Source organism: Mustela nivalis (genome assembly GCF_964662115.1).
Source record: "Mustela nivalis genome assembly, chromosome: 18".
NCBI lineage: Eukaryota > Metazoa > Chordata > Mammalia > Carnivora > Mustelidae > Mustela > Mustela nivalis.
Window position 1 is genome coordinate 18,690,038 of NC_139037.1, and position 15,018 is coordinate 18,705,055.

Below are 15,018 nucleotides of genomic sequence, written 5' to 3' on the forward strand. Positions count from 1 at the left end.
CCCACCCCTCAGGCCGTGGCAGAGAGAGGCCAGTCTCCTTATAGGAGTGTGCTTGGACCTTGCATGTGGCGCCATGTGTAGACACAGGGTGTGTCATGGGTAGGGGAGGCGGGAAACGCCAAGCCCCGCAGTCCCCTGGGCTGGTGGGGGATCCTGTGTGTCGTTGGAACTGAGTGTTGGTGTGGAATGGCTGGAATGGCTGGATACCATCGCCGTGAGGGCTGCCACGTTCATTCTGGACAAGAGGGCCCCAGAGTACAGAGGTGGCCCCTGAGCCACACACACTGGTGTTGAGGTCAGAGGCGTGATTAATTTGCATACAGAGAGGGGTGCTTAGGCCTCAGGCTGTGCCCAGAGAGAGAGGCTGGGGGGCAGGTGGGATTCCTGAGAGTAGAATGCTTGACTGGCTAAGCCTCACGAAATATCACCAGGGTGGAAGACCAGATCAGAACCCAAAGAGGTTCTGTCTACAACTGCTAATGTCGGTGGGCGGTGGGTTTGCAAGTGAGAGAAGGGAAGCGCGTGCTATTTTCCCAAGGCAGACCTGTTGGCTTTGAACAGTGGCAGCAGGCGGCCAGCAGGTGGCAGTGTGGGCTTGGAGTGGGTGCAGGATGGCTGGGACCTGGAACTGATGCTGTACCTTTCTTCCGGACTGAGTCCCACTTTCAGGGTACTCCCGGGTCTAGGACTCTGCTGGTGGATGCCACTCGAGTTTGAGTGGGAGGGAAGGGTGACAGAGGAAGGCAGCCAGCCTCTGCCAGAGAAGGGATTAATGAACAAAGCACAGGAAAGAATTTCTGCAAGGGGAAGTAAGCAACTCATCTCCGTCTAATTACCAATCCTCCTACCCCCTTCCTGGTAGTGGAAACCATCAAGGTGCTGAGAATGAACTGCTGGGCTAGGGGAAAGCTCAGTGTCTGGGGATCCTGAAGTCAAGTCCAAAACTTGATGGCCCGTGTTGGTGACACCCTGACCACGGCTCCGAGAGATGAAGCTGTGTTTCAGGGAGGTTAAGAAAAGAAGCGAGTCAGCATGGAAGTCCTTGACTACCCCAATAGCTGTGTCAACAGGGAAGTGACAAGATTTCAGGGCTTCTCCTCTTGAGAGAAGGAAGGTACTTCCGATTTGCTGTTATTTACTTAACGTTCCTTACATGTGAACGATGGCCCGAGCCCCTTACCACACGCACTCCTCCCGAATATTATTTTTGCAATATTTTTATTGATACGATATATTTATTTTGAACACAGAAAAGATACATTGTTGCTTATTTAGCGCTTAAACCAGGAACGAGAAAAGCTGTTTAGCTCCATCCCTCAAACATTGGTGAGTACTTAGGGATTTTTATCTTTTTTCCCACAGTACTCTCTAGGGTTGCAGAAGCAGGATGCATTTCTTAAAAGAGTCCCATCCCTGGAGTGCATTTAAAGGCTATACAGTACAACAGACAGATATTTTTTGCCTAGAAAACAGTACACCACAGAGGCGGACAGAACTGCTTGTAAACAAGGTCCCTTTCCTGGCGGAGTTGGGTGCTTCAGGATGCCGCAGAACCTCTGCACGGATTCCTTTCGGTTCTGCACCGGAAGAAACCCTATTTCTACAGAAAGTAAAATTCACGATTGCCATCCTTGTCACCCTACTTCTCAAGAAAGGGATTACTGAAATGTCTTAGCCCTTCATTAGAAGAATGGAAATGGGGGGCGGGGGTGGGTGGGGGCGGGGGGGAGGCAGGGTGGACTCGAGTTTTCCACTTCCTGCCGCTGGCAATGCTGGCGGGACACTCTGCAAAGCTGTTCGGCTGCCTCCCTCTGGCAGGCTGGGTCTTCATCCATCTTCTTGGATGGAAATTGCTGGGAGTTGTGGGCCACTCTGTAAGCAGGCACACCCATATATCCCTTCCGGGTGCCTCTGGCGGTGAGGCCCAGATCTGATCTCTCATGGTGGCATGCTAGTATTTCGGGGGCCCGCTTCCCCAGTATTTCATCTCTGCAAGTGCCCTGGAGGGCAGGGGCAGAATGCATCAGCTCACGATTCCCAACTAAGAGCTGCCGCCCGGGGGAAGGGTAGACAGCTCACACTCGGCCATGGTGGTCAGCTGGGCACGCACTTAGCGAGGGGCCACGTCTCTTGTCTCAGAGCTGTGCCCAGGCCACCCTTCTCTTCTTTGAAGACCCTCAGCCCTGGGCCGTGGTTGGACTGACACGGGGACAGCTGTAACCCACCACCACCACTGTCGCACGCCCGCCAAGGACCCTGCTCATCACCAGTCGCTTGGGGTGGGGGCCCTCCAAAATAACGCCGCCAGCGCCATGAGGCCGGGGGCACTGGGTTAGGGAGGGGGCGGGGGGGGGCGGTGAGGGCTTCCAGGTTGTGCCTGGGCCCCCAGGCCCGTGTCCCTCACCCCGTAAGTGTCAGGGTGGTGATAGTGTGGCTGCCCTGGAATTGAGGGAGGGGTCCAGTGTGTGGCTGAACCTCACTGAGGCCTGTCCCACTGCCCAGGAGGGCGTGTTGCCCTGGAGTGGGGGTGGGGGCAGGCGGCCGACCTGGGAGGGTCAGGCAGTTTCTGGAGGCAGAATCAGAGTTTGGGCACAGCCTGCCAGGCGAGGGCAGAGGCAAACAGGCCAGGGAGAGGGGGGAGCAAGGCCCTGTCCCTCTCCAACTGTCTTCTCCCAGCATTGCCTGCAAAGGCATAACCACAGGCTGGGGAGGAGACGGGAGGTCAAGAGAGCTTCATTTTTAATGAAACCTTAGCAGATGGGTTTGTGTGGATGTGGGAGGGGGGCTGTGTGTATTCACATGTCTGTACATGTGTGGTGCGTATCTGGATGTGTGTGTGCATGTGTGTCAGCGTGTATGTGTATGTACAAACCGTTTATCTGTGTGTGCACGTAGAAGTGTGTGCACAGCTCTGTGAGTGTGTGTGTACTTGTACAAACTATCTGTATGTGCACATGGGAGTGCTGTGTGTCCATCTGTGTGTGTGTAGGTGTACAAACTGTGTATGTATGTGTGCACGTGGGAGTGCTGTGTGTGCATCTGTGTGTGTGTGCGTGTACGCATGCCCTTGTAAGCCTGTGTGTGTGTGTGTGTGTGTGTGTGCACGCCCTTGTGGCTCAGCCCGAGGGACCGCAGGACCTGGCTGGCTGGGTCACTCACAGAATCCTTTCTGGACGAGAGGCCGGGGCCCGGGTCGGGGTGGGTGAGCCTGGGGAGCTCCTGGGCCCCGGTTCTGGGCCCGGCAGTGGCAGCAGACCTGATGGGGGGCCAAGCCCGCACACGGCCTCGTAAGGGGGCAGGGTATCCATGGAGATGGTGTGGAGGCCAGCCTGGCCCAGGATCCTCTGCGCCTGCTCGTATCGGCCCGGGCTGTGGATGATGCCCCCATACAGGATGCCATCCAGCACTGGGTAGGAGTCGGTCAGCGAGTAGGGTGGTGGTGCGTCCGTGGGGATGTACAGCTGAGTGGCTCCTGGTCCCATACATTCCTCATAACTGCAAGAGAAGAGGCTCCCTCAGGGCTCAGTGGAACCTTCAGGGGCCAGTGTGGGGGCTTTCCCGAGGGCTGGGAGCCTGGCGACAGGGACGGTTGCCCTGGAGGTTTGTCATGCTGGCTCTAATGAAACCCTCCAACCCCCCCAGGAAAGGTACCGCTGAACCACTGAGACTGGATTCTAGTCCTGACTCAGCCCAGGCTCCGTGTGAATGTGCTTGGGCAAGTCACTGAACTCCGGGTCTTAGATAGCTCAGAACAGTGGCCACGGCCAATGGAGCGGCTTCCTAGCCGGCACTGAGAATGCATGGTCCGGGGCAGTACCCTCAGCCTGTCTGACTCTCCTGGGCCTCAAGTCATGGAAGCGGCCCTTCCAGGCTTAGAAGGAGACCCTGGGCTCCTCAGAAACACAGAGGTGTAGGGCAAAAGAGCACTTAAGCCCCCCAAGGGGAATGGGGTACAGGGTGATGGGGCTGTGGCTGTTTGTGGGGCCAGAGGGGTCTCCTGGAAAGAAAGCAAAGGAGGTCCTGATCTCTCTTCTTTTTCCAACTATTAGCCTGTGAGTCATCTGCCTGAGGGTGCCAGGGAGAACCCACAGGCCCCCCAGAGAAGAATTCCCCAGTGGGACTGGGCTACCTGATGGTCATGAGTGCAGTTTGGACACAGTAAGGCCTGACCCAGTGCATGGGGTTTTGGGTTTTGGGGGTGCATACGAAGGAGCCGGGGCCCATCCCCTGACATGAGTCAGAAGGAGCTGAGCTTCTCCTTCTCCAGTGACATCTTTTGAATCATGCCCTGTGTCATTGGGACCTGCTTGGTCAGGAGATGGCCACATCCAGGGATTTTCTGCATTTACACCGTTTGGGGGAGATGTTGCTATTTCCCCTGGACGGGGTGGGGGGGGCGGGTAGGGATTCATACCCAGTGCCCTTCCGGCTCCTGCCCTCCTCCCCCAAACTGTCTCCTTACCCTGGTGGAGAATCCGGGTACATATCTCGAAGCACTGTGGCATCCACGTCCCCATCAGAACTCAGGTCCAAGGGAGGGGACCAGTCTTCGACAGGGCTACAGCTGTAGCGTATCCGGTGGCTCGAGCGACTGTACGTGTGCCCATCAGACACTGCAGGGGACAGACATTCAGCCTGGGCTTTAGACCGGGAGCAGGGAGGGCCCTACATGTGTAGCTGAGGCCACTGAGACCCTGTGCTCTCCAGCTCACCATCTGGTTCCTCACCAACCCCAGCGGCCTGTCATTCTCTCAGAGCTATAGCCCCAGAATGTAAGCACCACTGCTGTGCTGGGCATGGGGTCTCTGAGAGGAAGTGGAGTGGGTTCTGCCCTGGTGGGACTCCCAGGGTGGTGAGCAGCCTGTCCTGGTAACAGCCTGGTACTGAGACATGAGATTTGATAGATGCAGCACTGGCTCTATGGGAACAGGGATGAGCTGACTCAGCCTGGAAGTCAGGGAGGCCTTCCTGGAGGAGGGGCTCCTAAAGCTGGGTCTTATCTAGGAATTAGCCAAGAGAAGAGGGACAGACTGGGAAGAAGGAAAGAACAGTTGAGCTAAGGAAGGAGGTTAGAAATAAGAGTGTGGTGTGAAAAGGAAGCTTTGAAACTGGGACATGAAAACTGGGGAGTCAGGGAATGAGGGCCACAGAGGTCTCTGGGGTCAGGCCTCCCTTCTCCCTGCGCCCAACTATACATTATTCCCTTATTTATCCCAGGAGAATAGGCACTTCTGTAATGAATTCTGGCCACTCCATATACTGTCTTCTCTTCTGTTTTGTTTGTATGTTTACCATATAGTAGTACATTAAAGGCTCTGAAAAGTCCTGCAGCTGAGAATTGCATTTGACAGTACTTGGGCAGCATTTGATCACAGACTCTTCTTTTCTTGGATCTAGTAACACTGCTTAGGAAGTGCTGATAGAGCACATGCATTCAACAAGTGTGGTTCAGAGGGGCTCGGCGACTTGCCAGAGGTCACACAACAAATTACTGGTAGGACCAGAGGGCAGCTCAATAGCCTGGCTCCTCACTCTATAAAGCGCTCCACCTCCCTGTTTCTGGCAGTTCTAGTAGAGGCTAGGGGACAGGGGAGCTGCAAAGATGGCTGAGGCATGAGGTCTCCCCACCCACACTGGGGTCTCCGCAGGCTCCTCCCTTCAGAGATCAGGAGGCGACATCAGGGGGTGGGGCTTATCTGTCTGGGGTGGGGTTAGTGACCTGCTTTGAGGTCAGCAGCACCGTCTATTCCCATCTTACACACTGAGGATATCCGTCCCCATTCTCCATTCTACAAGCTGTATAATATTCTTTCCACTTCCTTCATCTCTTTTTGCCCACTCCTGATACAACAGTGAGTAGAAAAATCTGGACGTGAAACTCTATCTGCAGGTATAATCCCGGGGTTATCTATGGACCTTGAGAAAGCTCTCGGAAGAAAATATTCCAGACACGTTAACAGTGGCTCTGTCTTGATGACAGGATCATGACCCTTATTTTCTTCTTTATATTTTCTGTATTTTAAAGGTTTTCCCACGGTGAACACATATTACTTCTCTACTAGGAAAAAGGTCCCCAATAACGCATGCTATAAAAAGGAGCTGAAATGAGATTTGTTTCCCTTTAGGGCACCAGCTGAAGGGTGAGAATTTCTGGAAGAACTTGAGGAAGAAACTCAGGAAAGAAGAAAGCATGAAATAGGGTGAGGACAGAGGTGGGATGTGGGCCTCTGGGCTCTGGGGCGAGGAGGGGCCCACCAAACCACACAGGAGGTTAGGGCTTGTCTCAACCTCGGGAAAGCTAAAGCTGTGTCCTAGACCATGGTGGGAGAGCTGCGGTGGGCACGCCCGGCAGCTAATGGAGCCGAGCACACTGCCGTGCCCCTCTCTGCTTGGGCATCTTTCCTGGGGCTTCCCAGAGGCCGAACAGCTTAGGGAAACTGAGGCTGCTCTGAGGCGCTCACCTAGCTCAGAACCCGATCCTGAGTTCACCCAGCTCAGCGCAGACAGAGTTCCTGAGGAACAGCTAGCTGGAAAGACTCCCCCGGCCCCTCATTTCAACTCCCCAAATTCTTTTCTCATCTCCTCTCTCTACTTCCACGTCAGCACAGACCCCAGTGGTCTAGGCCTCTGGAAGTCCCTCTAGCCACCTCATGGGGAGTGAGATCTCCCTACCCCTTTGTTTGCCAAAGTCAAGAAACGCTTCAGCTCATGATTTAACCCCAATCTGAGGTACACGCCCCTCCACGAGCCCAGGAATAGAGAACAGGAATTTACACCCACGGGCACCTGCTGTGTTCACCCCACACCTGTGAGAGGCGCTGTGGCCGCCTCCTGCTCTCAGATGGGGAAACTGAGAGGTGGGGGCGCTCACTCTAAAGCCCCGGCAAGTGAGAGACCCGATCTGCCTCCTAAAACTGAAGATCTTTCCATCTCACAGAAATAGAATTTGTTTCATTCACTCACTGGTTCATTCATTCATTCATTCATTCATTCATTTTCAAACATTTATTGGCTCTTCTCTCTGTGCCCGGCTGGACAGCAGAAGGACTCTGTGCACAGGCAGAGGAGGGCCAATTGTGTCCTAAGGGCAATGGGGAGCCACTGAGGGGTGTTGAGCAGAGGATGGCACTTAGGTCAGTCACCAGGTCAGTCACTTAGGCTGCCTTGCAGAGAATGCCTAGCAGCTGCCGGTCAGGTGGCTGGCAAGGGGCAGCGGCCAGTGTCACCAGTGTGGCCCTGGCTTAGGTTTTCTCGGGGGAGAAAGAATGAAAAGAATTAACATGTATTGAGCACAGACCCGGAAGCCAGGTTCTGTGCGACTTAGTCCTCACAGTACCCTGTAGGCGTGGGTCCCCGTGTACCCATCATGGAGGTGACTCGCCTGAGCTACACACTGGTTAGACCACTTTCCCTGGGTTGAACAGTAAGACGAGGAAGATGAAGGCCATTTTGGATCCCTGGTTCTGAGGGGCCTGTGAGACCTTGAGGAGAGACGCCTGGGGGAGCCCTGGCCGAGGGTGACCGGGAGTGTCTGAAACAGGCAGGTGGCTGAGATGGAGCCAGAAGTGCATGTAGAGAGAGGACCTGGGGCCAAGGGTTTGGCTTGGAGGAACCTTGCTATTCCTCTCCTCAGAGACTAGGAATCCACAGAGAAGTCTGAGGAGGCGCAGGCAGAGCGCTAGGAGAGAGAGCAGGAGAGCCCGAGTCAGGGCAGCCAGGGGAAGGGGGTGTCTGGAGGACAGAAGCGTCCCCAGGGCTACCGGGCGGGTGCTTGTCAGTGCTCTGCTGCTTTGCCCTCCCCACAGTGAGGCACGGGGTGCTTCCTTTCTCGCCAGCCTCCTTCCAAGGCTCCTGGCACCCCTGTGCACCCTCTAAGAAGCTGTGGGAAGCTATGGGGGGCGTCAGTGCCTCTCCCCACCGAGGCCTCAAGCAAGAGCTGAGAACCTAAGCAGGGCAAGGAGGCGGGAACCCTACACATGGGTACCCATGGGGACAGGGAGGCAGGGCTGCACCCGTCAGCACTGGGCAGCAAAGGCCTGATGCCGGGTGTGGCCTGGCTGTGACCTGCTGTCACACCACTAACTCCACAGATCAGGGCCAGGGCCTTGCTCATGGGGCACCAGCCCTGGGCCTCCAGGCCCATCTCTCTTCTTAAGGCCAAGGTCGACCTCAAACCTCAGCTTGGGATTTACTCTGGCCCCCTCTCCCATGCTCTAAGTACCAGGCTCCTCAGGCCTGGGAACTTCCAGGCTGTTCAACAAGGTGCTTTGGTACCCCGGTCTTTAAAATGGGCAAGGGGCACCTGGCTGGCTCTTGATCATAGGGTTGTGAGTTCGGAGCCCATGTCAAGTGTAGAGACAACTTTAAAAAAATAAAACACTAAATAAAAGGAAATGGGCAAACACAGCACTTGCAGTGAGGAGGAAATGGGGTGGTTCCTTCCCTGGTGGAACATCTTCTCTGGGTGAGATCCTCTGCTGGGCTATGGACCCCACTGGTCAAGAGCTACCCACAGGTCCTGTTTCCCATGGTGTAACCCTGCCATCCCATGACAGGGGCATTGGCAGAAGTGTGGGCAAATGCCAAGCAAGTACAGGGAAGGGTGATTCCATCCTACCTGGGCAGGATGGAGGTGGCATTTGAGGTGGGCCTGAAGGACAAGTAGGCTTTTGTCAGTTGTCGCGGGGTGGGGGGCGGGGGGTTAGTATGGGGAATGGCACTGTAGACCTAGGAAGAGCATATGCAAAGGTGTGGAGGTTCCCCTAACCCTAATCCTCACTCCTTATTGGGAGTGGGCATGCCTGGGCAAGAGCCTCCCACTCCTCCAGGGGCCGGCTGGTGCTATAAGCATAGGAATAAGCCAGGCCAGTGCTGGGCAGTGCTCCTGGCTTGTCTTCTTGGGGAGTCCTCAGCTTCTGGGGACCCTAGAGGGGACTGGGTTGGCTGAGCTTCCAGTACCTGCTTGATTCATGCTGACTTTTCTCTTTAGCTTCCCCTGTTGGGCAGTGAGGACAAACCACTGACCTGCTGACCTGCTGTCCCCTTCCTCCATCGTGGCCACATGTCCCCTGCCAGGTGATGACCCTCTGTGTCTCGTTGAGAGGGGCAGCTTCCTGCTCTTCTACTTCTCCTACCAGCATTGCCAGCGGAGCAACATCCAGGTCCACAGGGCCCCTAGGTCTTGGGTGCATTTGCCAGATGGGGCCCTGGGCCCATGGGGTGCCCCTGGTGCTGTTTCCCCCACACCTTCAGCCTCCCTCAGTGGTGCGACCCATGGCACGTGGTGGGGAGCCTGCAGGAGCCTAGGCTGGGCTACCTGGGCTCAAATCTGGGGTCCACCTGGCTGGTTGACCCTAGGTAGGTTACTTCAGCACCTGACTATGGTCTGAATGTTTGCTAAACCCTCCAGCCCCCAATTCTTATATTGAAATCTGAACCCCCAAGGTGCTGCTAGTATGAGTTGGGGACTTTGGGAGATGATTAGGTCACGAGGGTGAAGCCCTCACAATAGGGACCAGTGCCCTCACAAAAGAAACCCCAGAGAGCTAGCTCATCCCTTCTACTGTGTGGGGACACAGCAAGAAGGACGTGGGCCCTCACCAGACACCAGATCTGCAGGGGCCTTGATCTTGGGAGTCCCGAGCCCCCAGAATGTAGAAAAAAAGTTCTTTTGTTTACAAGCCACTCCGTTTTTGGTATGTTTGTTATAGCCACCTGAATGCCCCAACCTCAACTTCCTTTAAAAAAAAAAAAAAAAAGATTTATTTATTTATTTGACAGAGATCACAAGTAGGCAGGGAGGCAGGCAGAGAAAGAGAGGAAGAAGCAGGCTCCCTGCTGAGCACAGAGCCTGATGCGGGGCTCGATCCCAGGACCCTGGGATCGTGACCTGAGCTGAAGGCAGAGGCTTTAACCCACTGAGTCACTCGGGCGCCCCTCAATCTCAACTTTCTTATCTGTAAATTGGGGAGGCAATAAAAAGTAGTCTGACCTCCAGGACCACAGTAAGGGTGAAATGAGATCGTGCGTGAAAAGTGCGGGGCAATCAGTGAGTGTCCTGCCGTCCAGGTCCTCCCTGCTTCAGCTCCCGGCGGCCGGGTGCGGGAGGCGAGTTGTAGTTGCTGAAAGGTAGCCCCTTCCTCACCCAGTTAACTCTGTGTGGAAGGGGGAGGAAGTGGCGCAAAGCCGCTGGGTGATCAGGGCATGTTGGGAGGGGGCTGTGGATTTCAGGCCTCTGGTCCATGTGGATGAGATCCCACCCAACCAGTTTTTAGATTTTTATTTTCTTTCTTTCTCCCAAGCTCTGCCTGTCGCAGAGGAGGAGGAAAGGTTGCTAGGCCCTGCCATGGCTCTGGAGCCTCCAGGTGGCTTCACCTGTGGTGTGATGGTGGCCTCTGGGCCCATATGGCTCCCAGAGTCCAGGCCGAGGCTCCGTCAGGCCTCAGGGCAGGCTTTTTCCTGCTTTTGACAACCATTCTGGGAATTGAATGAACTGAGCTCCTTCTTGCTGCTGTTAGATAACGGTCCCCTTCCAAGTGTCAGACAAAGTCAGGTGGCTGCCTTCTCTAAACAGTTCAGGCCTTCTGGCCAGATGGACACTTTGGGGACTGGCTGCCCCAGGAATTAACCACCACCTCTGTGTAAGGGAGATTCCCCTCATTGGGAAAATCTCCAATCCGTTCTCTATGCACTTTGCAGGCTCCCTGGGGGTAGAGTCACTCACTCATCACTCGTGCCATCATTCATCCATCCACTTATTCATGTGTCCAACTGACTCCCCACCTGTCCATCCCACCACCTTCCTATCTGTCCATCTTTCCATCCATCCATCCATCCACCCCATCTATCCATGCGCTCACACAGCCCACCCAGTCCACGCCTGTATCCACCCACTCTAGCCATTCATCCTCTCTTCCTGTGTCCTTCTGTCCACCCATGTCGCCAACCATCTCCCACCCCACCCACTCACCCATCTTTCCCTTCAGCCACTGGTCTGTCCACTCGCTCGCCCCACCCCCATTCCCTCACCTCTCCATCTCCTCATCCCCCTCCCCATCTGTCCCCCCCTCTGACCCCCCCATCCCTCTCTCCCTCCGTCCTTCCACGCAGGTCCCAGCTGGACCAGCTGTCAGTACAGCCGGGCCCACACTGGCCAAGGCTGGGGAGTAGCACCACACCCTTCCTTTGACCTTCAGGGTCACCTTGGCAGACTCCTGGACCTCTCAGGCCCCTGAGAGCCTCTGATCTCTTCCTGACCACCCCGTCCCACCCCTGGCAGGGCTGCCCCCCTCCCGTGTGTCTCCTGGGTGGCCGTCACAATCAGACAGGAGGCCAGGCCCCGGGGTGGACGGCAACTCACCGTATCCTTGCTCGTACTCTCGGTGGTAACGGCGGCGGTGGCGGTGGTGGTGGTGATGGTGGCGGCGGTGGCGGTGGCGGTGACGCTGGAGCCGGGCCTGCCGGTCCCTGCGGATACTGCCCACGATGATAGTGATGCAGGAGAGGATGATGACCACCCCTATGACTGCACTTGCCACCAATACAGGAGACACCAGCAGGTGGCTGTGCTCCGAGCTCTCTGAGTACGTGGGGTAGAAATAGCTGGTTCGGTTGTACCGAGCTATTGGGAACAAGGAGAGGACATTGAGTTGGGGCACAGACCCTGCCATGTTTCCTCTTCCAGCCCGGCTGCCCGTGAATGATGTGTCCCTAATAAATGGAGGACAGTCAGGCTTCAGCCCCATGGACGGTGTCCCAGCTGCCTGTGAGAGGGAGGAAGGGAACAGTGCTTTGCTCTGCTCCCTGAAGGAGCCCCTGAGGCTGCGGCTTGACCTCCCCTCCTCTTTTCTCCAGCTCTGGCCGGAGAGCTCAACTAGCTCACAGGTAGGAGAAGAAAAACTCCAGGCAATAGACTTGTCCAAGGTCACAGAGCAAATCAGTGGCAGAACTGAGGCCTGAAGTCAAGACTCAGTGCTAGATAGGGACTCTACTCCACCAAGATTTGAGGTTGGAAGGTGAACTTTACCTTGGAAAGGGGTCAGTGATGGATGGGGATGTTGGTCAAAGTATGAGGACTAACTCTGCTGGCCTCTAACACTGACCTCCTGCTTTGGGGGGGTGAAACCTCCCCAGGGGGTTCCAGGGAAATCAAATGGTAACTGACCCAGACACATCAAGGGGTTGGATCAGAGCAGAGAAGGCTTCCCAGAGTGGCTGTACTAATATTAAAAAAGACAGACTTCAAAACAAAAACTGTCATTAGCGATAAAGGGGCATTTTATAAGGATGAAAGGGCAGTCTGTCAGGAAGTGGTAACAATTATAAACCTATATGCACCTAAGAACATAGCCCTACGATAATAGGGAGCAAAGGCTGAAGCACTGAAGGGAGAGACCAACGACACGGCGGTAACGGCTGGAGACATCAGGACCCCACTTTCGACAAGGTACAGAATTCAGTTTCATGTCTGCTTTTGACTGGTTGGGCCTGCTTGAGTTTTTGGGGAAGTGCCAGCTGCTTGTCTTTATTCCCTTGGCTGTCAGCTAGCTACCCTAAGCTCAAGTTGTCCGTTTTTCCTGAAGACCCACAGCTGGAAAGGGGCAAAGTGGGGCTGTCCTCCTTGTCTCTCAGGCAAAAGAGATCCATTTAAATTGTCCAGTCAGACCTCAATTTAGGAGGACTCAAGCCCTTGGCTGTGGACATGGAACACGCCGGCCACGCTTTCCTCAGTCGAGGCTGGTGGCAGACGTTACGAAATGACAATGGTTCTTATTCCTTTTGGGTCCAGGAGGCAGCCTCCATGTCCTTTCTAGTAGTGGTCCACATGGTGATTCCACCCAGTCAGGGAATGGAGCTTTTGGTCCCACTTGCCTAGTGTGACCATGGTGCCCTGTGCTACTACTACTCTGCAGCCAGTGGCCAGGGCTTTGGCTCAGACTGGACCTGAGCCATGGTCACCTATTACTGGATTCTCTCTAGTAAAGTCCAGGCTGCCCAGCTGTCCAATTGATGTCACCCTCTTCCTCCTCACCAGGTGGCCTCTCATTTTGGAGGCCAAGGGCAGGGGTGGTGCATGTCAGGGACATCGCTCTTTTCCAGAAAGTAGGAGTGGGGGCACGGTCCACACCATTGTCAGGGCTCTAGACTGTCCCATTCAGTGTGTCCCCGCTGCTGCCATGGCTTGCGTCATACCGGTCACCCATGACTCAAGGCAGACGTGCTCCTGGAGAGCTGGCCCGTCCAGGATGGTGCCCAGTTCAGCTCCCTAGAGCTGGATATGAGTGTGTGTGTCTGTTCTGTGCTGCTGAGGTGCCGGTGCCTCAGGGTCACCTTGAAGATGCCCCGCCCTCCTCCGCGTCACCTGCAGATGAGAGCCTTGTCCCCCAGCAGTTCCAGTCTCATCACCAGTCTCATCACCAGTTGGGTGCAATGATGGCATCACCCATTCCCGCAGACAGAGCCAGTTGGTGCCGGCGCCCACCTGCCTGGCTGGTTGAGCAATTAATCTCCCAGTCACCAGGACCGGCAGAGGTAGGTGCTACTTTAAATTAGGAGGGAAACTCTTCCAATTTCTAAACGCAGGGCCCATTATATCAACAAGATATGTATGACTGCAGAGAAATAACAGGGTGACAGCCCTCCTTGCCACCCCTCTGCCTCCCCGTCCCCCTACACCAGCTGTGGCAAGCACAGAGGATAAGGCAGGTTTTGCCTCTCTCCTGGACTTTCTTCCCAAGCGGCTTCTACAGAGGTGCCCATGGTCAAGAGGAAGTTGTGCCTCAAAGTTCCAGCTCTTCCCTGAGAGGCTGCCCTCCCTCCACAGACCAGCCTGAGTAGCTCCCCTTTCTGGAACATCTACTGTGGGTCCCACACTGTGCTTGGTACTCCTCACACACTTAATTCTCATGATGGCCTGGGCTAGATCCCCAATTTACAGGTGGAGAAACTGAGCCCTAGACAGATTAAGCAACTTGCCCAAGGTCACGTGGCCCACGGAGAGGGAGCTGGGTTGGGGGGCAACCTCAAGGGCTACACTCTGAGCCAAGGGCTAGAGCCTGTGACGACCAGGCACTGGGCTCTGGGAGCTCATGTTTTCTTGGATCTTGATAAACTAAAAAGTTCCTGTCTCTAAAATGATGCTTGGCTGCTTCTGGATCCCTTTATTGTAGTCAGAGCAGGCCGTGATCTACAGCTTATGCAGGGTGAAGGCGTACTGACAGCTGAACGTTGCTGATAAAACACCAGGATTCCAGAGAAGGGAGCCCGTGTGTGTCAGGAAGAGACAGATTGGGACAAGTAGATACTCAGGGCTGAGGGGCCGGGGGAGGGGACCCCTCTTCTGTGTATCTTCCATTTCTGCATCTGTCCCAGAGATGTGGTTGGGACTGTGGGGAGGGGCCCTGGGGCAATTTCTCCACAGAGGAACAATGGGAATACTAAGGTAGCTCTCACCGGGCACTTACCAGCAATGGTCAGGCTCTACACCCTTTATAAGCACCATAATCTCATTTAATCATCACAGCAACCTGAGAGGCAGATATCTTTCCCACCCATTTTACAGATGGGGAAGCTGAGGCACAGAGGTAGTGAAAGGGGTGGAGCCAGAACTTAGATCCAGCTTGTTCTGTGCTGTTCCCGAGCCTGCACTCATACTCCCTCTGGTTCCACATGGGGTTGACAGCCCCTGGAGGGCAGGACCTGTGTCCCCTCGGTCTTGTCACTGGGTTTTTCTAGCATCTTGGGCGAGGCCAGCCCACAAAGGGAACTCGGGGGCCATTTGAGTCTCAAGGAGGGAGGTCAGGGATGGGTTGCTTGTGTTCTTGGGGGCATGGGGACGGGCTCTGTGAGCTACTCCGTCATTCTCACTCACCCGCTGGCACGTCCTTCTGCTCATCACTCACCCAACCGTCCAGCCCAAATGCGGGATCCGCGCTCGTTCACAAGCCCGGGCAGATTGTGGGGATGGAAGGGGTGTTACCGTCTAGGGGAGCGGATCAGGTCTTAACGGAGGAGTCCAGG

The 15,018-nt window shown here is 55.3% G+C and overlaps 1 protein-coding gene across 2 annotated transcripts in view; it reads right to left on the reverse strand.

The window, feature by feature from the left end:
- Nucleotides 1–1,232: 1,232 nt before the first annotated feature.
- Nucleotides 1,233–15,018, reverse strand: part of BEAN1 (brain expressed associated with NEDD4 1) — a 36,492-nt gene continuing 22,706 nt past the window's right edge. For both annotated transcript variants that reach the window (XM_082711078.1, XM_082711079.1), the window contains 3 exons: nt 11,360–11,620; nt 4,463–4,613; nt 1,233–3,495 (listed from right to left, as the gene is read on the reverse strand). In XM_082711078.1, coding sequence (XP_082567204.1) covers nt 3,156–3,495; nt 4,463–4,613; nt 11,360–11,620 — 752 coding nt within the window. In that variant the 3' untranslated portion in view covers nt 1,233–3,155. The remainder of the gene's footprint in view (nt 3,496–4,462; nt 4,614–11,359; nt 11,621–15,018) is intronic.